At 49.0% G+C, this 25,463-nt stretch overlaps 1 protein-coding gene across 1 annotated transcript; it reads right to left on the bottom strand.

Moving 5' to 3' along the window:
- Positions 1-15,106: 15,106 nt before the first annotated feature.
- LOC144504102 (secreted phosphoprotein 24-like) lies at positions 15,107-19,067 on the bottom strand. The gene is made up of 9 exons (XM_078229278.1): positions 18,864-19,067; positions 18,605-18,708; positions 18,289-18,417; positions 16,800-16,931; positions 16,642-16,686; positions 16,483-16,527; positions 15,596-15,640; positions 15,297-15,341; positions 15,107-15,185 (listed from the first exon to the last, which is right to left on the bottom strand). The coding sequence occupies exons 1-9, from the start codon at positions 18,913-18,915 to the stop codon at positions 15,153-15,155; spliced, it is 630 nt and encodes a 209-aa protein (XP_078085404.1). The 5' UTR covers positions 18,916-19,067; the 3' UTR covers positions 15,107-15,152.
- Positions 19,068-25,463: the final 6,396 nt, after the last annotated feature.

The following is a 25,463-nucleotide window of genomic DNA, read 5'->3' as shown; positions in this document are numbered from 1 at the left end:
AAAGTCCCTTTGAACCTTTGCTGTTTGTGGTTTTTCACCATTTGGAAAGACCCCTGTTTTATCCTGTCCAGTTCCAAAGCCTCAAAATTGAAATCCATTTGTCCGATTGGCAAATTCACCCCATTGATCCGAGTCTCTTTGCAATTTTAATCTACTCTCCGCACTGCGATTGGAGGATGCAGGGTGGGGAGAGAGTGGGGGAGGGGAGACAGTCCAAGGGTAAATGGGGGGAGCGGAGAGTGCGGAGAGTGGTGACTGGGGGGGAACGGAGAGGGGTGAGTGTGGGGGAGGGGAGAGGGGTGAGTGTCGGGGAGGGGAGAGGGGTGAGTGTGGGGGAGGGGAGAGGGGTGAGTGTGGGGGAACAGAGAGGGGTGAGTGTGGGGGAGGGAGAGGGGTGAGTGTGGGGGAACGGAGAGGGGTGAGTGTAGGGGAGGGAGAGGGATGAGTGTGGGGGAGGGGAGAGGGGTGAGTGTGGGGGAGGGGAGAGGAGTGAGTGTTGGGGAGGGGAGAGGGGTGAGTGTGGGGGAGGGGAGAGGGGTGAGTGTGGGGGAGGGGAGAGGGGAGAGTGTGGGGGAGGGGAGAGGGGTGAGTGTGGGGGAGGGGAGAGGGGAGAGTGTGGGGGAGGGGAGAGGGGTGAGTGTGGGGGAGGGGAGAGGGGGGAGTGTGGGGGAGGGGAGAAGGGTGAGTGTGGGGGAGGGGAGAGGGGAGAGTGTGGGGGAGGGGAGAGGGGTGAGTGTGGGGGAGGGGAGAGGGGTGAGTGTGGGGGAGGGGAGAGGGGTGAGTGTGGGGGAGGGGAGAGGGGAGAGGGGTGAGTGTGGGGGAGGGGAGAGGGGGAGTGTGGGGGAGGGGAGAGGGGTGAGAGTGGGGGAGGGGAGAGGGGAGGAAGGGGAGAGGAAGGAGGGGGAGGGGGAGGAGTGAGTCGACAGCAACATTGAAGATGAACGGCAGGATCGGGTGATCATATTCTGGGATTCCTATCGGACAGCGGGACGAATGGACAGCCTGGGGTGGGGGTGAGGGAGGAAGGGGGTGGGGGGGAGTCGGTGGCAGGTGGACAGGGACAGGCTCCCTTGGGGATGGAAAAAGCAATCTGGGAAGTGGGGGGTGGGGGGAGGGGCGGGCGCGGTGCGGGAGTTGAGGTTCCTCAGATAGGCCTGGAGGGAGAGAGCTTGGAGGAGGTGAGGTGGATAGCTTCCTTGAGGAAGGGGAGGAACTTCTTGTCCCCCTGAGCCCAGAGGAAGATGTAACCCTGTGGATCTAACAGCTCCCACCTCCCTCACACTGACAATCTTCCTGAGGCAGACAATCCAGTGTGAAAACATGCAGCCTGAACGCGGGAGCCGGATGTAAACCTGTTGGTGAAGAATCCTCGATGGTGAGGATCCCAATATCCAGCATCATTTCCAGGGCAGGGTTCTCACACAGTATGTTTGGGGCAGGTTCTTTGTATTGAACTGACCCGTCCCTCTGCCCCTCTCGGGGGGCTTTAATATCGAGACCACGATTCCTGTGTGGGCAGCTTACTCTGATCATCTGATTGGTGCCCAATGCAATGGGAGTGAGCAGTTTAATTGCAAACCATTGCTTGGAGCTGGAAAAGCAAAGTGGCAGTGGGTGGCTGGTCTCACTCACCCACAGGCAGGGCTGAGACTGTCACTGGGCTCAGACTGTCACTGGGCTGTGGCTGTCACTGGGCTGAGACTGTCACTGGGCTCAGACTGTCACTGGGCTGAGACTGTCACTGGGCTCAGACTGTCACTGGGCTGAGACTGTCACTGGGCTCAGACTGTCACTGGGCTGTGGGTGTCACTGGGCTGTGGATGTCACGGGGCTGAGGCTCACAACACCAGGTTAAAGTTCAACAGGTTTATTTGGTAGCACGAGCTTTCAGAGCGCCGCTCCTTCATCAGGTGAGTGTCGGGTTTGTTTCACAGACTCAATTGCAAGATAATGGTTGGAATGCGAGTCTTTACAGGTAACCAAGTCTTAAAGGTACAGACAATGTGAGTGGAGAGAGCATTAAGCACAGGTTAAAGAGATGTGTATTGTCTCCAGCCAGGACAGTTAGTGAGATTTTGCAAGCCCAGGCAAATCGTGGGGGTTACAGATAGTGTGACATGAACCCAAGATCCCGGTTTAGGCCGTGCTCATGTGTGCGGAACTTGGCTATCAGTTTCTGCTCAGCGACTCTGCGCTGTCGTGTGTCGTGAAGGCTGCCTTGGAGAACGCTTACCTGAAGATCAGAGGCTGAATGCCCGTGACTGCTGAAGTGTTCCCCAACAGGAAGGGAGCACTCCTGTCTGGTGATTGTCGATCGGTGTTCATTCATCCGTTGCCGTAGCGCCTGCATGGTTTCCCCAATGTACCATGCCTCGGGACAGCCTTTCCTGCAGCGTATCAGGTAGACAACATTGGCCGAGTCGCAAGAGTAGGTACCGTGTACCTGGTGGATGGTGTTCCCACATGAGATGATGGCACCTGTTTTGATGATCCGGCACGTCTTGCAGAGGTTGCTGTGGCAGGGTTGTGTGGAGTCGTGGTCACTGTTCTCCTGAAGGCTGGGTAGTTTGCTGCGGACAATGGTCTGTTTGAGGTTGTGCGGTTGTTTGAAGGCAAGAAGTGGGGGTGTGGGATGGCCTTGGCGAGAGGTTCATCTTCATCGATGACATGTTGAAGACTCCGGAGAAGATGTCGTAGCTTCTCCGCTCCGGGGAAGTACTGGACGACGAAGGGTACTCTTTCCACCGTGACCCGTGTTTGTCTCCTGAGGAGGTCGGTGCGGTTTTTCACTGTGGCGCATCAGAATTGTCGATCGATGAGTCGAGCGCCATAGCCTGTTCTTATGAGGGCATCTTTCAGCGTCTGGAGGTGTCTGTTGCGATCCTCCTCGTCTGAGCAGATCCTGTGTATACGGAGGGCTTGTCCGTAGGGGATGGCTTCTTTAACGTGTTTAGGGTGGAAGCTGGAGAAGTGGAGCATCATGAGGTTATCCGTGGGCTTGCGGTACAGTGAAGTGCTGAGGTGACCGTCCTTAATGGAGATGCGTGTGTCCAAGAATGCAACCGATTCTGGAGAGTAGTCTATGGTGAGTCTGATGGTGGGATGGAACTTGTTGATGTCATCATATAGTTGTTTCAGTGATTGTTCACCATGAGTCCAAAGGAAGAAAATGTCATCGATGTATCTAGTGTATAGCATCGGTTGAAGGTCCTGTGCGGTGAAGAAGTCTTGTTCGAACCTGTGCATGAAGATGTTGGCATATTGAGGTGCGAATTTGGTCCCCATGGCTGTTCCGTGTGTCTGGATGAAGAACTGGTTGTTGAAGGTGAAGATATTGTGGTCCAGGATGAAGTGAATGAGTTGTAAAATTGCATCTGGAAACTGGCAGTTGACGGCATTGAGTACTGAGGCCGTTGCAGCAATGCCATCATCGTGGGGGATGCTGGTGTAGAGTGCCGAGACATCCATTCTGATGAGGAGTGCTCCTGGTTCAACTGCTCCATGTGTGTTGAGTTTCTGTAGGAAGTCCATAGTGTCGCGACAAAAGCTGGGGGTTCTTTGTACAATGGGTTTCAGGATGCCCTCGATGTAGCCGGAGAGGTTCTCACACAGGGTCCCATTGCCCAATACGATGGGACAGCCGGATGTGTTTGCCTAGTGTATCTTCGGGAGGCAGTAGAGATCTCCAATGCGGGGAGTACGTGGGATGAGAGCATGGAGGGTGCTCTGAAGGTCCGGATCAAAAGTCTTGATCAGTCTGTTGAGTTGACGGGTGTGATTTTTAGTCGGACCTGTGGGTAACTGTCTCTAGTGTTCCTCGTTGTTCAGTCGTCGGTACACTTCTTTGCAGTAATCCGTTCTGTTCAGTATGATGATGGCCCTTACTTTGCTGGTTTGATGACAATGTTGCGATTGGTCTTGAGCGCACCCACGATGTGTTAGTGTGTGTGTGTATGAGTGTGTTTGTGTGGGTGTGGGTGTGTAGGTGTCAGTGTGTGTATCTGTGTGAATGACAGTGTGTGTGTATGTGTGTGGGTGTGCGTGTCAGTGAGTGTTGTCCAAGGGTTAAGGTGCTAAATTGGGGGAAGGCTAACTACAACCAGATTAGGCAGGATTTGGAGGCTGTTGTTTGGGAGAGGCTGTGAGAGGGTAAATCCACATTTGGCATGTGGGAGTTTTTTAAGGAGCAGTTGAGCGGAGTGCAGGACAGGCATGTGCCTGTGAAGGACAGGAAAGGCAGGATTCAGGAGCCGTGGATGACCAGGGAAATGGTAAGTCGAGCCAAAAAGAAAAAGGATGCTGACATGAGGTCAAGGCAACTAAAAACAGATGAAGCATTTGAAGAATGCAGGGAAAGTAGAAAAGAACTCAAACAGGGAGTTAGGAGGACAAGAAGGGGTCACAAAATGTCCTTGGCAGACAGGATTAAAGAGAATCCCAAGGCATTTTATATATATATTAGAAACAAGAGGGTATCTTGAGAAAGAGTTGGTCCACTCAAGGACAAAGGAGGGAAATTTTGTCTAGAACCAAAGGAAGTGGGTGAGATCCTTAATGAGTACTTTGCATCAGTTTTCACAAAGGAGAGGGACGCGTTGATTGATGGTGTCTTGGAGGGGTGCGTAAACCCTTTAAAACAAGTCATCTTTATGAGGGAGGGAGTATTGGGTGAATTAAAAAGCATTAAGGTAGACATTAATGGCATTAATCCCAGGGGGAAAACTCTCCACTGGCTGGAGTCACACCCGGCACAAAGGAAGATGTTGTGATGGTTGGAGGTCAGTCATCTCAGCTCCAGGACATCTCTGCAGGAGTCCCTCAGGGTTTGTGTCCGAGGTCCAACCATCTTCAGCTGCTTCATCAATGAGCCTCCCTCCAACTCAAGGTCAGAATATTTTTTTAGTTTATTTATTAGTGTCACAAGTCGGCTTACATTAACACTGCAATGAAGTGACTGTGAAAATCCCCTAGCCGCCACACTCCTGTCCAGGCACAATGATGGAGAATTCAGCACGGCCAATGCACCCTAACCAGCACATCTTTCAGCGATGTTTGCTGGTGATTGCATGAAGTTCAAAACCATTGAAACTTCTCAGAGGGTGAAGCAGTCTGTATCCAAATGCAACAAGACTTGGACAAGATTCAGGTGCCATTCATCCCCCAGTATCTGTGTGAAGGAGCAATCATTAAACTGTCCCCCATGTTGGGGAATGTTCAATGAGAGAGTTTCCAGTCTTGATAGGAGCTGTGACTGAGATACAAACTCAAGGAGAAACACATGATAGTAAACGGTGCGTTCAAAATAAATCTCAAATATTAAATCCAATGGTGAGGAGATTGGGAAATGGACAGAGGCGTATTTAGGACAGGTGTCAGCAAGTTGTTATCGGGGCTGGTTTGGATGTCGAGGTAACATTGTGGCGGGAAATGTTCCAGAGTTTGTAGGTGTGAAAATAATTCCACATTTCCCAAAATTCATTCTGCGTTTGCTGATTATCCTGAACTTCCTCTCACTCCTGTTGCACTGACACACTCACTGACACACTCACTGATACACTCACTGACACACTGACACACTCACTGACAAACACACTGACACACTCACTGACACGCTGACACACTCAACGACACACTCACTGACACACTCACTGACACACTCACTGACACACTGACACACTGACTGACGCACTCGCTGACTCACTGACATACTCAACAACACACTCACTGAAACACTCACTGACACATTCACACTGACGCACTCACTGACACATTCACTGACACGCTCACTGACACGCAGACACACTCACTGAGACACTCACGGACACACTGACACACTCACTGACACTCTCACTGACACTCTCACTGACGCACCCGCTGACACACTCACTGACACACATACTGACACACTGACATACGCACCGACACACTCACTGACACATGCACCGACACACTCACTGACACACTCACTGACACACTCACCGACACACTCACCGACACACTCACTGACACACTGACACACTCACTGACACACTGACACATGGACAAATTCACACTGGCACATTCGCTGACACACTCACTGACACACTCACTGACACACACACAGACACATCATTGACACACTCACTGACACACTGACACACTCACTGACACACTTGCTGACACACTCACGGACACACTGACACACTCACTGACACACTGACACACACGCTGACACACTCGCTGACACGCTCACACACTCACTGACACACCCACTGACACAGTGACACACTCACTGACACACTCACTGACATGTACACTGACACACTCACTGACACACTGACACACTCACCCACACACTCACTGACACACTCACAGACACACTCGCTGCAAACTCACTGACACACTCACTGACATGCTGACACACTCACCGACACACTCACTGACACACTCACTGACACACTCGCTGACACACTGACAAACGTACCGACACACTCGCTGACACACTGACTGACATACTGACATACTCACTGACATACTGACTCATGGACAAATTCACACTGACACATTCGCTGACACACTCACTGACACTCTCGCTGACACACTCACTGACACACTCACTGACACACTCACCGACACTCTGACACACTCACTGACACTCTCACTGACACACTCACAGACACACTGACACACTCACTGACATACTGACTGATGCACTCGCTGACACACTCACTGACAAACTCACCAACACACTCACTGATACACTCACTGACACACTGACACACACGCTGACACACTCACTGACACACTCACTGACACACTCACCGACACACTCACCGACACACTCACTGACACACTGACACACTCACTGACACACTCACTGACACACTGACACATGGACAAATTCACACTGGCACATTCGCTGACACACTCACTGACACACTCACTGACACACTCACTGACACACACACAGACACATCATTGACACACTCACTGACACACTGACACGCTCACTGACACACTTGCTGACACACTCACGGACACACTGACACACTCACTGACACACTGACACACACGCTGACACACTCGCTGACACGCTCACACACTCACTGACACACCCACTGACACAGTGACACACTCACTGACACACTCACTGACATGCACACTGACACACTCACTGACACACTGACACACTCACCCACACACTCACTGACACACTCACTGACACACTCGCTGCAAACTCACTGACACACTCACTGACATGCTGACACACTCACCGACACACTCACTGACACACTCACTGACACACTCGCTGACACACTGACAAACGTACCGACACACTCGCTGACACACTGACTGACATACTGACATACTCACTGACATACTGACTCATGGACAAATTCACACTGACACATTCGCTGACACACTCACTGACACTCTCGCTGACACACTCACTGACACACTCACTGACACACTCACCGACACTCTGACACACTCACTGACACTCTTGCTGACACACTCACAGACACACTGACACACTCACTGACATACTGACTGATGCACTCGCTGACACACTCACTGACAAACTCACCAACACACTCACTGAAACACTCACTGACACACTGACACACACGCTGACACACTCACTGACACACTCACTGACACACTGACACGCTCACTGACACAATCACTGGCATACAGACACACTCACTGACACACACACTGACACACTCACCAACACACTCACTGACACACTCACTGATACAATCACTGACACATTGACAAACTCACTGACACACTCACTGGCACGCTGACAGACTCACTGGCACACTCACTGACACGCTGACACACTCACTGGCACACACACTGACACACTGACACACTCGCTGATATCCTCACTGACACACTCATTGACACACACACTGACACACTCACTGACACACTGACACAGTGACACACTCACTGACACGCTCACTGACACACTGACACACACACTGACACACTCATTGACACACTCACTGACACAGTGACACACTCACTGACACACTGACACACTCGTTGATACCCTCACTGACACACTCACTAACACACTCACTGACACATTTACTGACACACTGACACACTCACTGACACACTGACACACTCACTGACAGACTCACTGACACAGTGAAACACCCACTGACACACTCACTGACACACTGACACACTGACACAGTGACACACTCACTGACACACTCACTGACACACTGACACACTCACTGACACACTCACTGACACACTGACACAGTGACACACTCACTGACACACTCACTGACATACAGACACATTCACTGATACCCTCACTGACACACTCACTGACACACACACACTGACACACTCACTGACACACTCACCGACACACTGACACACTCACTGACACATTCATTGACACACTGACACACTGACTGACACACTGACACACACACTGACATACTCACTGACACATTCACTGACACACTGACACACTGACACACTCACTGACACACTCACTGACACACTCACTGACCCACTCACCGACACACTGACACACACACTGATGCACTCACTGGCACACTCACCGACACACTGACACACACGCTGACACACTCACTGACACACTCACTGACACACTGACGCACTCACTGACACACTCGCTAACACACTCACCAACACACTCACTGACACACTCACTGGCGCAATCACTGCCACACTCACTGACACACTGACACACTCACTGACACGCTGACACACACACTGACACACTCACCGACACACCCAGTGACACACAGACACACTCGCTGACACACTCACTGACACACTCACTGACATACAGACACACCCGCTGACACACTCACCAACACACTCACTGACACACTCCCTGACACACTCGCTGACACACATCACTGACATACTGACACACTCACTGACGCACTCACCAATACACTCACTGACACACTCACTGCTGCAATCACTGACACATTGACACACTCACTGGCACACTCACTGACACACTCGCTGACACACTCGCTGACACACTGCCACACTGACACACTCACTGACACACTCATTGACACACTCACTGACACAGTGACACACTCTCTGACACACTGACACAATGACACACTCACAGACACACTGATACACTCGTTGATACCCTCACTGACACACTCACTAACACACTCACTGACACATTCACTGACACACTGACACACTCACTGACACACACTGACACACTGACACATTCACTGACACACTCACTGACACACTCACTGACACAGTGAAACACTCACTGACACACTCACTGACACACTGACACAGTGACACACTCACTGACACACTGACACACTCACTGACACACTCACTGACACACTCACTGACACACTGACACATTCACTGACACACTCACTGACACACTCACTGACACAGTGAAACACTCACTACACACTGACACACTGACACACTCACTGACACACTCACTGACATACTCACTGACACACTCGCTGACACACTGACACAGTGACACACTCACTGATGCACTCACTGACACACTCACTGACATACAGACACATTTGCTGATACCCTCACTGACACACACACTGACACACTCACCGACACATTGACACACACACTGACACACACACACTGACACACTCACTGACACACTCACCGACACACTGACACTCATACTGACACACTCACTGACACATTCACTGACACACTGACACACTGACACACTCACTGACACACTCACTGACACACTCACCAACACACTGACACACATGCTGACACACTCACTGACACACTCACTGACACACTGGCGCACTTACTGACAAACTGACACACTCACTGACACACTCGCTAACACACTCACCAACACACTCACTGACACACTCATTGACACAATCACTGACACACTCACTGACACACTGACGCATTCACTGACACGCTGACACACACGCTGACACACTCACTGACACACTCAGTGACACACCGACACACTCATTGACACACTGACACACTCCCTGACACACTCGCTGACACACTCCCTGACACACTCACACACTCGCTGACACACTCACTGACATACAGACACACTCGCTGACACACTCACCAACACACTCATTGACACACTCCCTGACACACTCGCTGACACACTCACCGACACACTGACGCACTCACCAATACACTCACTGACACACTCACTGCTGCAATCACTGACACATTGACACACTCACTGGCACACTCACTGACACACTCATTGACACACTCACTGACACACTGCCACAGTGACACACTCACTGACACTCTGACACACTCACTGACACACTCACTGACATACAGACACACTCACTGACACACTCACCAACACACTCACTGACACACTCCCTGACACACTCGCTGACACACTCGCTGACTCGCTCACTGACACGCTGACACACTCACCAACACACTGACACAATCACTGACGCACTCACTGAAATACAGACGCACTCGCTGACGCACTCACCAACACACTCAATGACACACTCACTGACATACAGACACACTCGCTGACACACACCCTGACAGACTCACTGACACACTAACTGATACACTCACTGACACGCTGCCACACTCATTGACACACTGGCACAGTCACTGACACACTCGCTGACACACTCGCTGACACACTCACTGACACACTCACCGACACACTCACTGACACACTGACACACTCACTGACACACTCAGTGACACACACACTGACACACTCACTGCCACATTCACTGACACACTGGCACACTCACTGACACACTCACTGACACACTCACCGACACACTCGCTGACACACTCATTGGCCCACTCACCGACACACTCACTGACACACTGACACACTCACTGACACACTCACTGGCACACTGACACACTCGCTGACACACTCGCTGACACACTCACTGACACACTGACACTCTTGCTGACGCACTCACTGACACACTCATTGACCCACTCACTGACACACTCACTGACGCACTGCCACACTCACTGACACACTCACTGACACACTGACACACTCACTGACACACACACACACACACTGACACTCAATCTGACACACAGTCTCACTGACACACACACACGCACACAGACACACACACTGACACACACACTCACACACTCATTGACACACACACTGGCACTCACACTGACACACTCATACACACTGACACACACACTCATTGGCACACACACTGACACACTCAAAGAACAACATAGAACATAGAACAGTACAGCACAGAACAGGCCCTTCGGCCCACGATGTTGTGCCGAGCTTTATCTGAAACCAAGATCAAACTATCCCACTCCCTATCATCCTGGTGTGCTCCATGTGCCTATCCAATAACCGCTTAAATGTTCCTAAAGTGTCTGACTCCACTATCACTGCAGGCAGTCCATTCCACACCCCAACCACTCTCTGCGTAAAGAACCTACCTCTGATATCCTTCCTATATCTCCCACCATGGACCCTATAGTTATGCCCCCTTGTAATAGCTCCATCCACCCGAGGAAATAGTCTTTGAACATTCACTCTATCTATCCCCTTCATCATTTTATAAACCTCTATTAAGTCTCCCCTCAGCCTCCTCCGCTCCAGAGAGGACAGCCCTAGCTCCCTCAACCTTTCCTCATAAGACCTACCCTCCAAACCAGGCAGCATCCTGGTAAATCTCCTCTGCACTCTTTCCAGCGCTTCCACATCCTTCTTATAGTGAGGTGACCAGAACTGCACACAATATTCCAAATGTGGTCTCACCAAGGTCCTGTACAGTTGCAGCATAACCCCACGGCTCTTAAACTCCAACCCCCTGTTAATAAAAGCTAACACACTATAGGCCTTCTTCACAGCTCTATCCACTTGAGTGGCAACCTTGAGAGATCTGTGGATATGGACCCCAAGATCTCTGTTCCTCCACAGTCTTCAGAACCCTACCTTTGACCCTGTAATCCACATTTAAATTTGTCCTACCAAAATGAATCACCTCACATTTATCAGGGTTAAACTCCATTTGCCATTTTTCAGCCCAGCTTTGCATCCTATCTATGTCTCTTTGCAGCCTACAACAGCCCTCCACCTCATCCACTACTCCACCAATCTTGGAGTCATCAGCAAATTTACTGATCCACCCTTCAGCCCCCTCCTCTAAGTCATTAATAAAAATCACAAAGAGCAGAGGACCAAGCACTGATCCCTGCGGCACTCCGCTAGCAACCTGCCTCCAATCCGAACATTTTCCATCCACCACCACCCTCTGTCTTCGATCAGACAGCCAGTTACCTATCCAATCGGCCAACTTTCCCTCTGTCCCACACCTTCTTACTTTCATCATAAGCCAACCATGGGGGACTTAACAAACGCCTTACTAAAATCCATGTATATGACATCAACTGCCCTACCTTCATCAACACACTTAGTTACCTCCTCAAAAAATTCAATCAAATTTGTGAGGCACGACTTGCCCTTCACGAATCTGTGCTGACTATCCCGGATTAATCCGCATCTTTCAAAATGGTCGTAAATCCCATCCCTAAGGACCTTTTCCATCAATTTACCAACCACTGAAGTAAGACTAACCGGTCTATAATTACCAAGGTCATTTCTATTCCCTTTCTTAAACAGAGGAACAACATTTGCCACTCTCCAGTCCTCTGGCACCATCCCCGTGGACAGTGAGGACCCAAAGATCAAAGCCAAAGGCTCTGCAATCTCATCCCTTGCCTCCCAAAGAATCCGAGGATATATTTAATCAGGCCCAGGGGACTTATCGATCTTCAGTTTATTCAAAACTGCCAGTGCATCCTTCCTCCGAACATCTATTTCCTCCAGCCTATTAGCCTGTAATACCTTCTCTTCCTCAAAAACATGGCCCCTCTCCTTGGTGAACACTGAAGAAAAGTATTCATTCATCACCTCGCCTATCTCTACTGACTCCATACACAACTTCCCACTACTGTCCTTGACCGGCCCTAACCTCACCCTGGTCATTCTTTTATTCCTCACATAAGAGTAAAAAACCTTGGGGTTTTCCTTGATCCGACCCGCCAAGGACTTCTCATGTCCCCTCCTAGCTCTCCTAAGCACCTTTTTCAGCTCATTCCTTGCTAACTTGTAACCCTCAATCGAGCCATCTGAACCTTGTTTCCTCATCCCTACATAACAGAGAACAGTCCAGCACAGGAACAGGCCCTTCGGCCCACCAAGCCTGTGCCAATCACATTGTCCTATCTAGACCAATCGCCTGTATCCCGCTATTCCCCATCTGTTCATGTGTCTATCCAGATAAGTCTTAAATGTCACTAACGTATCTGCCTCAACCACCTCACTTGGCAGCGCATTCCAGGCCTCCACCACCCTCTGTGTAAAAAACTTCCCGCACATCTCCACTGAACCTTTCCCCCCTTATCTTGAACTTGTGCACCCTTGTAATTGTCATTTCTGCCCTGGGAAAAAGCTTCCAACTGTTCTCCCTATCCACACCCCTCATAATTTTATAAACTCCTGTCAGGTCACCTCTCAGCCTCCGTCTTTCCAGGAAAATTCCCCTCCATGTTCATCAGTAATCACTGATTTAACAAGTGGACACTGCCCCTGACCCTCCAACCAATGAATAATCCCATCCTCAATTCTACAAACCCACCCTCCACACTCAGTCTCAGAACCACTGGGTCACAGAACTTTACCAAAGGATTAATAAATTCAGGAGGGAGGATCAGTAAGTTTGCCAATGACACAAAGATTGGCCGGGTGGTTAACAGTGAGGTTGAGTGTCTTGGGTTACAGGAAGATATTGACCAGATGGTCAAATGGGCGGATAAGTGGCAGATGGTATTTAACCCTGAAAAGTGTGAGGTGATGCACTTTAGAAGGAGTAATTTGACAGGGAAGTATACTGTGAAAGGTCTGACACTGGGAAGTTCCGAAGAACAAAGGGACCTTGGCGTGTTTGTCCATAGATCTCTGAAGGTGGAAAGGCAGGTAAATAGGGTGGTGAAAAAGGCATATGGCACACTCGCCTTTACCAACCGGGGTGTAGATTACAAAAGCAGAGAGGTCGTGTTGGAGTTGTATAGAACTTTGGTGAGGTCACAGCTGGAGCACTGTGTGCAGTTCTGGTCGCCACATTATAGGAAGGATGTGATTGCACTGGAGAGGGTGCAGAGGAGATTCACCAGGATGCTGCCTGGGATGGAGCATTTAAATTACGAAGAGAGGTTGGATAGGCTTGGGTTGTTTTCTCTGGAGCAGAGAAGACTGAGGGGCGACCTGATTGAGGTGTTTAAGATTCTGAGGGGCATGGACAGGGTGGATAGGGAGCAGCTGTTCCCCTTAGTTGATGGGTCAGTTATGAGGGGTCACAAGTTAAAAGTGAGGGGTGGGAGGTTTAGGGGGGATTTGAGGAAAAACGCTTTCACCCAGAGGGTGGTGAGGGTCTGGAATGTGCTGCCTGGGAGGGTGGTGGAGGCGGGATGCCTCACATCCTTTAAAAAGTACCTGGATGAGCACTTGGTGCATCATAACATTCAGGGCTGTGAGCCAAGTGCTGGCCAGTGGGATTAGGTGGGGAGGTCAGGGCCTTTCATGCATTGGTGCAGACTCGATGGGCCGAAGGGCCTCTTCTGCACTGTAGGATTCTGTGATTCTGTGAGCCAATCACAGAGCTTTGCTGCAGTGTATTTGGGACTCTCACTTCCTCACTGAGTTAAATGTTTGTTCCGAATGATCCCATCCATTTGAAACGATGTTCTGTATTATTTACAGGCTGGAGTTCGTCTGAGCTCCCAACCAATCAGTGAAAGCAGCAGCAACATCTGGAGGAACATCAGGAAATATTCTCTTCACACTTTTATTATGATCCACAGAATACAACAACAACACACACCAAAGGACAGAACATTTACAAACAATAGAATCTCCCAGTTACAGTGAAATGTACAGTCAGGAACCCCAGGCCCCCCCCGCCCCACCCCCCAAACCCACCCCACCCCTGCCCCCCTGCCCCGCCCCACCCCCCACCGCCCTTATACATGAAGGAGTAAAGGACAGTTGAGAACATCTTCTTCAATGGGAATGAGGTCTTCTTGTGTTGACACCAAGCTGGCTCTTTCAGACGTTTCATTCAGGGTCAGTGTGGGACTCTTGAATCATCACTGTGTTCCTGCAATCAACACAATCAGCAGAATGGTCATTTTCAGATGGGCTGACTTCAATCTGAACTCAATGTTTTATTATTGCTGATCCAGAGACAATTCTCCCCGTTTCTACTCACCTTTACAGACACATCGAGCCATCTTTCTGCTGACTTGCTTTGCACCTGTGTGAAAAGATTCACATTGATCTGTTTAGAACCAATATTGAGCATTAGAATGATCTTTAACTCAAAGATTTCACTGCTTATGAAACACCATCAATGAGGGAATTTGAACTATTTTCATTTCTAATCTCCAGACATCCATCGAACTGAATCAAAATTCTGAGTGCGATCCGACTCATTGAAGCTGGAGAGAAATTTCAACAGATTCTTGTTGTTTGATAATCATCTGACACAAAATCCCAGATTATACTCACACTGGGAGAGTCCTCCAGCGATGATTCTGCTGATTGGCTTCTTACCTGGAATAAAATATTCACATTTATAGGGACAGAAATGGGAATTAATGAGACATCTTGTAAATAATATGGAAAAAACTAGTTCCAAATCAAAGATTTAAACGTTAAATAAGGAATTATTAACTTGTGAGATTTTGGAGTTGGGATGGAGTGAGTGAGTGATGGAGTGGAGAATCCCTCAGCAAACACCTCCTGTTCCCCACCACAGCTATAATCATTCCAGCTCTGGGACAGTGGGGTTGTGGCTCGATGGATAAACTAACAGAGACTGAGATTCTCCCTCGATTGGGATTTATTGAGTTAACTTTGTGACAGAAACCAGCAATAAGAATCATAGAATCATAGAATCCCTACAGTGCAGAAGGAGGCCATTCTGCCCATCGAGTCTGCACTGACAACAATCCCACCCAGGCCCTACCCCCATAACCCCACGTATATAACCTATTGATCCAGTGACACTAAGGGGCAATATGGCATGGCCAATCAACCTAACCAAATTATTATCCATTCACTGAGGGGAATGTGAAAGATGCTGCCTCAGGATGTCCACAGTTATATCTCCCCTGTTATCATGCTTGTTGTCAGGGGAGAGGGTTCTCTCTGATTCTAGAATATTCTAAAATTCAGGAAACAAGAGCCATCCACATGACCTCAATCCAACAATCCGCTAATTATGCTTGAAGATTCCAGCAGCAATTGAGAATCAGAATCTCCACTCCCAATGTCTCTGGGTGGACATTTAATTCAATAAATTCCTGACTCGAGTCAGAGGAAGCTGGATCAAAGTTTCAACAGATTCTTATTGTTTGATAATCATCTGACACAAAATGCCAGATTATACTCACATTGGGAGAGTCCTCCAGCGATGATTCTGCTGATTGGCTTCTTACCTGGAATAAAATATTCACATTTCAATGGTCAGAATGGTTTTTGTTGATAATGTGTCTGTTAACAATTCTGATCAACAGGAAAATACTCGGACAGATTTCCCAATTTATACTCACATTGGGAGATTCCTCGATCGATGTCTCCTTTGATTTGGTTTCAACCTGTATTAAAATATTAATAATTCAATATTTAGCACAGTGGCCCAATGAGAAATCTCTTAATAATCGCAATGTTGGAAATGCCATTGTCCTGATGTGTAGAACGGTGACATTACCTCAACAGTGTCTTCACTCGACTCGAATGAATCTCTGTGGCTGTCGACTGTCTCCAAACCTCGGCACTCCACATCAACATCCAGCACCTCATCAGCAAAATATTTCACACGGCTTTTACACCAACCTTTCTCCTGTGAAAATAAAGCACAATTCTGTTACATTATTGAATGATTCCAGAGGAAGATGCGAAACAGGATCCTGCATGGGTCACTCATTCGCTCGTTCCTGCTCCACCATTCAGTCCAATCAGGAGTGATCTTCAACCTCAACTCACCTTCTCACCCCATCCCATATCCCAAACCTCCCTTAGTGTCCAAAAATCTATCTGCGTCTTGGAGATACTCAATGATTAATCATCCACTGCTCTCTGAGGGAAAGAATTCCAAACATTCACGACTCTTTGAGTGAAGAAGTTTCTCTTCAACGCTTCACAACAGAAGGTCCCTTATCCTGAGACTGTGGCCCTGTGTTCTAGATCCTCCAGCCAGACGTAATAGTGTCGCCTTCTCAAAGCCCTCAATAATTTGATATATTTCTAATGGATCTCCTCTCATTCTTCGAGGCTCCAGCAAACACAGGCTGCAGTTCCTCAATCTCTCCTCACAGGACAATTCCCTCACATCAGATCCCTCATCACACAGCGACCAGGGCAGAATGTCCTTCCTTAATGATGTGGCCAATCCCACACACAGTCCGACAGGTGTGGCCTGAATAATGCTCAGTGTGATTGTGTTAAGACACACCTGCCCTTATACTCTGAAAGAAGTTTAACAACACCAGGTTAAAGTCCAACAGGTTTATTTGGCAGCAAATGCCACTAGCTTTCGGAACAGGCTGTCCCTTCGTCAGGTGGAGTGACAAACAAGCATTTCTCCACTCCACCTGACGAAGGGACAGCCTGTTCTGAAAGCGGGTGGCATTTGCTGCCAAATAAACCTGTTGGACATTCACCTGGTGTTGTGAGACTTCTTACTGTGTTCACCCCAGTCCAACACCGGCATCTCAACATCACTTATACTCTGAGCCATTTATAACGGCAGCATTCACACAGGGAATTTCTCTGATATAACTCCGTACACACGAGTGTTTCAATGTGACAATCTAACTACAGTCATCGAGCCATAGAGAAATACAGCACGGAAACAGGCCCTTCGGCCCAACCCTCCATGCTGACCAGGTTTCCCAAACTGAACTAGTCCCATTTGTCTGTGTTTGAGCCATATCGCTCTAAACTTTTCCCTTTCCATGTACCTGTCCAAATGTCTTTTAACTGTTGTAATTGTACCCTCCTCTACCACCTCCTCTGGCAGCTCATTCCATACACGCACCCCCTCTGTGTGAAAAAGTTACCCCTCAGGTCACTCTTAAATCTTTCCCCTCTCACCTTAAACCTTTGCCCTCCAGTTTTGGATTCCCCCGACCCTGGGGAAAAGAGCTTGGATATTCACCTTGTCCATCCCCCTCATGATTTTATAAACTTGGACTTACTGCGGACTTTTTGGGACGGAAGTGACAGCTGGGATCATCAAATTCCAGTCCGGAATTCTTGGAGCAGACGGTTTCTTTCACAGAGAATGTTAAATCCACGTTGTACGACAATTTTCCTGTGCGATTAATCTAATGAGAGGAAAACAGGTCATTAGTGTCTGAGTGTATCTCGTGTTCCTACCCTGGGCTGGTTCACCCATCAGTGTGAGAGCAATAGAATATTCTGGTCCTGTTTAATAATCAGTGTCTAACTGCACTCTGCAATATTCTTGTCGACTTTAGACAGTGAAACGCACTGAGAGCTGGACACACTTACATCCTTCACTCTTCTCCGGGTTATCCCACACAGATTGGTGATGGCGGTGATTTCATTCAGCTTTCCAACTGACACTCTCAGAGCATCCTTAGGGCTGGGGATTCCTGTAGAGAGAGAAAAGGAAAGTTGTACCAAACACTCCAGCATTCTCCAGTCAATTCTTTCTAACACATTGGTGACATCTCAGTCAGTGAGTCTCACTGGGAAGAAGGTGTTGCTTTATGAGGTGTCTCTCTCTCTCTCTCTCTCCAGTACCTACCTGAGCACTGGAGGATCTGCACTGCGGCAATGGTGAGGAGTAAGGATTTCATTCTGTGTCTTGTCTGATCAGCTGGCTGCTTACGAAGAGTAAAGGAGCTGCTTCTCTCTCTCGCTCTGCCTTTTCCTTACAGCGTTCAGTCTTTATATCCTCACCTCCACCACATTCAAACACTGACTCATATTGACTCAGTGCGCTGATCCTGGGCAGGGGCAGCTGCTGCCAAGTGGCTGCAAAATGGGCACAACTTCCTCCCAATATCATCACCCTGTTTAGATTTGGTGAGATCAGAGATTCTTCCTCAGAATATGAAATAATGAACTGAGAGAGGAGAGGAAATGACCATCTGTGGTTTGTACAAAGTCTCTCTCAGTCGCCTGGTGTAACGCACTGAGGTGACGTTCCGACCACATCTCTGCTCCATCACTAAAACCGCCTCTTCCCATCTGCCTAACGTTTCCCGAATTCACCCCTGCCTGGGCTCATCTCAAACTCTCATTCCTGCCGCTATTCAGCCCAGAATTGACTATTCCAACTCGCTCCTGGCTGTTCTCCCACATTCTGCCCTCGATCCATAAACCTGACCTCAGGCGGAATCCTGCTGCCCATGTCCTTACTCACACCGATTCCGCTCCCCGCTGGTGCTCTCTGACCGACATCACTTCCATTCGGAAATGCCTCAAATTTCAAACCCTTTCCCTTGTTTCAGATTCCTCCCCGGGTTTCATCCTCTTCCTGCAGTTCCACAACACTCCGGGATCTTGATGCAACGCTAACTCTGCCCTCTTGGACATCCCTGGTTCTAATCACCCACCTCAGTGACTGGGCCCTCAGATACCTGAGCCCGAGGCTCTGAAACTCCCGCTAGAAATCTCTCTCTCTTTTACGATTCCCCTTCAAAGCAATCTCTGTGGTCGAGCTTTTGTCCATCTGACCTCACGTTAGGATCTGATTTGCTTTGATAATGGCAGGATGCAGCACCTTGGGAATTTCTCTGAGCTGAACGCACTGTGTGAATATCCCTTGGTGAATTATCACATCGTAGTCGGCTGCCGACCTTCCTGGATTGCCCAGGAGTTTCCGGCAATTGGAAAATAATATCTGGGATTTGGCTGTGAGTGACCTGGGGGAAAGTTCCAGTTTTCACTGGATTCATGTCTGTGCTCTGATTAAACAAGGGTGGGCTGGCGGCGGCAGGATCCAGTGGGTACAGCGATGGAATGGAATGCCGTGCCATTGGTGGAATGCCCACCCCTGGCATGAATTTATGGATCGTAAGAGAGGTCTGTCCAGCTGTGGAGCAATTGAGGCCTTGAAGTGGGTGATTAACCCTCACTGGAGGCCCCTTCCCACTCCATTCTGATTTAACAAGCAGCAAGGGAGACCTTGTCCAATCTGCAGCCTGGCCAGGAAGGACTCGATGAAGTCTCACAACAACAGGTTTATTTGGTTCGCCGGCATCTCCACATCAGGCCGGACTCACCAGGCTGCCAGTGGAGGGGCATGCCTGACTTGCGGGTCCCTTGTCCAACTGAAATCTCCCCTCCCCCAAACACTTTCCCTTCCCAAGTCCACCATCCAGCCCGGCCCGGACCAATGTGCTCCCATCAGCTGTGAAATGAACACGAGGCGAGCCAGGCCAGGGGAGGGGGGTTTGCCCCAAATATTTACGCTGGGGTGCACGGCGCCAACCCCCAATGTTCACTCCAGCCCATTGTAACAAGAAAGAAAAATGCAGAGTCCTCCTGCAGCACCATACGAGGCCGTTGCGCCCATCATGCCTGTGCTGGAACAAAGCTAAACCCAGTACATTTCTGTCTCTCCAGATCTCTGTATCCTGCAGAAAGAATATATTTTTAATACTTTTTCCCTCTAAATGTGCTATTCTCAGTGGCTTATCCATGTCATGTGGTAAAGCAGGGTGAATTTCGTTAACTCTACATAAATAACCATCTCCTCATCTTTCATCTCATTCTCTCAGTGACAGTTTTATACCCCCTTGACTCTCCACTGAGAGGAAATTGTTTCTCTTTATTCACCCTATCGGAACCTTCATAATCTTGAAAAATTCCTGTTGAATAATGTTTTTCGCTCCAGTGTAACTCCCGGGAATGAGAAGCCTGACGTATGAGGAGCGTCTGAGGACTCGGGGTCGGTACTCGATGGAGGTTAGAAGGATGAGGGAGGATCTCATTGAAACTTACAGGATTCTGAGAGGCCTGGATAGAGTAGACCTGGGGAAGATGTCTCCATTAGTGGGAGAGACTCGGATCCGAGGGCACAGCCTCAGAGTAAAGGGACAACCCTTTAGAACCGAGATGAGGAGGAATTTCTTCAGCCAGAGGGTGGTGAATCTGTGGAATTCATTGCCACAGAGGAGGCCGGGTCATTGAGTGTATTTAAGACAGAGAGAGATAGGTTCTTGATTGGTAAGGGGGTCAAAGGTTATGGGGAAAAGACGGGAGAATGGGGTTGAGAAATTTATCAGCAATGATAGAATGGTGGAGCAGACTCGATGGGCCGAGTGGCCTAAATCTGCTCCTATATCTTACAGCTTATGCCCTTAAAGGGTCCCGGTTTCTCCTCATTGTGATTTCTGATCCTTACGGCATTCTCATCACTCCATCCATTGCACTCTTCATGGTTCCAACATCCCCAGATTACTGTGTCCTATCCATTGCCTTGTACAAGCTGAGTTCTACATGAGTACCATTTAGTAACTCCAACTTGGGTAGTTTAATTTATTCATTTCTGGGACTTGGGTGTCGCTGGCCGGGCCATCATTTATTGCCCATCCCTAGTTGCCCTTGAACTGAGTGTCTCACTCGGCCATTTCAGGGGGCAGTTGAGAGTCAACCACATTGCTGTGGCTCTGGAGTCACATGTAGGCCAGACCAGGTACGGACGGCAGATTTCCTTCCCTAAAGGACATTAATGAACCAGATGGGTTTTTCTGACAATCGACAATAGTTTCACAGTCATCAGTAGATTCTTAATTCCAGATATTTTTTATTGAATTTATTGAATATTAAAATTCCCAAAACTCTCACCCTCTGCTCTGCCTGTAGCTCCTTCTCCAATAATTAAATTCATTTACAATCAGCAGTGATGGTTTCCTCTGGAACGCGGCCATTAGCTCCCACTGACAGCAGAATCTTAGCCAATGTCAATATTCGTCACCGAGGGTTTGGTTGTTGACACGAAATCTCATGAATGGACCCACAAACCCGTGGGTTTTTTTCGCGTCAGGCTCTGAGTCCAGGGGAGGGGGAGGCGGGGGGTGGGGGGGGGGGGTGGGGGGTGGGGAGGGGGGGGGGGGTGCGGTTTCGGAGTTTGCCCACTTCACCTCAGTGACCATTTGATGCTCCCCATCTCAGTGCTGACCGGAACAACAAGGTTCACTGTCCTTGGAAAACGATTCATTTCGTCTTGGAGATGTTTTCGTGTTGAGAAGCTGAAGACATGTTTATTTTTATTACTTCACTTTGTGGCAACTTTGCAACAGTGGAAATAATGCCCCAGGAATGAATAAAATAAATGAGCTCTGAGGATGGGCTCCAAGGGTAACCAGGGATGGGCAATAATTGCTGGCCAGCATTTAGTTATCCTTGGAGGCCAGTTGAGAGTCAACCACATTGCTGTGGCTCTGGAGTCACATGTAGGCCAGACCAGGTAAGGACGGCAGATTTCCTTCCCTAAAGGACATTAATGAACCAGATGGGTTTTTCTGACAATCGACAATGGTTCCCCAGTCATCAGTAGATTCTTAATTCCAGATATTTTTTATTGAATTCAAATTCCACCATCTGCCGTAGCGGGATTTGAACCCGGGTCCCCAGAACATTAGCTGAGTTTCTGGATTAATAATCTAGCGATAATGCCATTGGGCCATCGCCTGCCCCAAATCACACAACACAAAGAACAAACAAGAATTTCCAGTTATGAGTATTTATCATGAATTGTAACTTATTTATTTTAAATGTGTTAAATCGGGTGTTGCAATGACAGTATTTGGTAAATGGAAGCTGTCTTACAGACACGTAGTGAAGATCGCATACAGTTGGGTATTTCTGCTTGTGTTGGTCATTGTGTGGGCGTCAGATTTCTCTGGTATTCTGGGAGCTGTGTGTTTACACTGCTCAATTCCATGACGGAGCAGTGGCCAAAACTCTCCCCGATATCTGATCCACGGAGTCTCTCTATCTGCCCCTCTGTGGTCTGTGGGACACGGTTCCCAGTTCCCAGTCACGTACAGGAAAACACCAACACAGTTTGCTGGTTTCTCACTTGGCACGGTGCAGCTGAGAGTTTCAAAAGAATTCAGAGCAAACTTACCTCAGAAAATAAACCTTCACGCGGTGAGGGGCTCACACCACACTGTAAATCCCTAACATATACTCACTCTCTGTTACATAGAAACATAGAAACAAAGAAAACTACAGCACAAAACAGGCCCTTCGGCCCCACAAGTTGTGCCGAACATATCCCTACCATTTAGGCCTACCTGTAACCCTCCATCCTATTAAGTCCCATGTACTCATCCAGGAGTCTCTTAAAAGACCCAACTGAGTTTGCCTCCACCACCACTGACGGCAGCCGATTCCACTCGCCCACCACCCTCTGAGTGAAAAACTTCCCCCGAACATTTCCCCTGTACCTACCCTCCAGCACCTTAAACCTGTGTCCTCTCGTAGCAGCCATTTCCACCCTGGGAAAAAGCCTCTGAGAGTCCACCCGATCTATGCCTCTCAACATCATATATCCCTCTATTAGGTCTCCTCTCATCCTACGTCTCTCCAAGGAGAAAGGACCGAGCTCCCTCAGCCTATCCTCATAAGGCATGCCACTCAATCCAGGCAACATCCTTGTAAATCTCCTCTGCACTCTTTCAATTTTTTCCAGATCCTTCCTGTAATGAGGCGACCAGAACTGAGCACAGTACTCCAAGTGGGGTCTGACGAGGGTCTTATATAGCTGCATCATTATCCCTGGACACCTAAACTCAATCCCTCGATTGATAAAGGCCAGCACACCATACACCTTCTTAACCACCTCCTCCACCTGCGGGGCCGATTTTAGAGTCCTATGGATCCGGACCCCAAGGTCCTTCTGATCCTCTACCGTACTAAGAGTCTTTCCCTTTATATTGTACTCCTTCATCCCATTTGACCTGCCGAAATGGACCACGACGCATTTATCTGGGTTGAAGTCCATCTGCCACTTGTCCGTCCAGTCTTGCATCCTATCTATGTCCCTCTGTAACCTCTGACATCCCTCCAGACTATCCACAACCCCACCAACCTTCGTGTCGTCGGCAAACTTACCAACCCATCCCTCCACTTCCTCATCCAGGTCATTTATGAAAATGACAAACAGCAAGGGTCCCAGAACAGATCCCTGGGGCACACCACTGGTGACCGACCTCCAATTAGAAAAAGACCCATCTATACCCACTCTCTGCCTCCTTTGGGCAAGCCAGTTCTGGATCCACAGGGCAGCAACCCCTTGGATCCCATGCCCTCTCACTTTTTCGAGAAGCCTTGCATGGGGAACCTTATCGAACGCCTTGCTAAAATCCACATAAACCACATCTACCGCTTTCCCTTTGTCAATGTGTTTAGTCACATTTACGAAGAACTCCACCAGGCTCGATCTGCCTTTGACAAAGTCATGCTGAGTATTCTTGAGCATACCAAACCTCTCTAAATGCTCATAAATCCTGTCCCTCAGGATCTTCTCCATCAGCTTACCAACCACTGAGGTTAGACTCACCGGTCGGTAATTTCCTGGGCTATCCCTATTCCCCTTCTTGAAAATAGGAACCACATCCGCAATCCTCCAATCCTCCGGCACCCCTCCCGTCTCCATCGACGACGCAAAGATCTTCGCCAGAGGCTCTGCAATCTCTTCCCTCGCCTCCCACAGTAACCTGGGGTACATCCCATCCGGACCCGGCGACTTATCTATCTTGAGTTATCTTATCTATCTTCAGTTTACAATCACCTCTCACCAAATCAGGCGCTGGTGTGGGTATTTTTACATTTATTCATGGGGTGTGGCCTTCACTGAGAGAGAAATTTTATTCTTGTTTATCTTCACTAAACCCCAGATAATCATCCACCTCCATTCTCAATCTCACTGCTAAAGGCCAGAGGCTCCAATCCAAGGACCGTGGCCAGTTGACTCCAGTGTCCAGAGTGAGGGTGAGTTGATCCTCACTTTGTGCAACGTTAGTTCACACACTGAGCGCCTGATGAAAGCTCCATCACTCGACAAGTTCAGGTGAGTGCAGCATCTGCAGCTGTGAGCTGTGTCGGTGAGGGAACGATGGAATCACTGGAGTTAACCAGCTTTCCTCTGCAATGTATCCCTGACAACAGAGGCCATTCAGCTCCACAGGCGTAGGAGCAGCACGCAGGGGTTTGCTTTGGACGGGGGATTATTGACAGTGGTGCAGAAAGCTGTGGTCAGGCTTCCTGCCTCCCGGGCTGCGTGTAGGCCTCAGGGTTTGTGTGGGAGGGGGGAGGGAGGGAGGGTGAGAAATGGAGGAGTGTTGGGAGATGATCAACATTATTTGAAGGAAATGATAAAAATCCCACA

This window comes from Mustelus asterias, chromosome 14 (genome assembly GCF_964213995.1).
Source record: "Mustelus asterias chromosome 14, sMusAst1.hap1.1, whole genome shotgun sequence".
Lineage (NCBI taxonomy): Eukaryota > Metazoa > Chordata > Chondrichthyes > Carcharhiniformes > Triakidae > Mustelus > Mustelus asterias.
The sequence above is the reverse complement of the archived record's forward strand: the minus strand, read 5'-3'. Positions and strand labels throughout refer to the sequence as shown.

Coding starts and splice junctions, on each gene's coding strand:
- LOC144504102 (XM_078229278.1), bottom strand. CDS start 18,915: ATGAAATCCTTACTCCTCACCATTGCCGCAGTGCAGATCCTCCAGTGC. Junction 18,418..18,604: donor CCCGGAGAAGAGTGAAGGAT/GTAAGTGTGTCC, acceptor TCCTCTCATTAG/ATTAATCGCACAGGAAAATT. Junction 16,528..16,641: donor CGATCGAGGAATCTCCCAAT/GTGAGTATAAAT, acceptor ATTTTATTCCAG/GTAAGAAGCCAATCAGCAGA.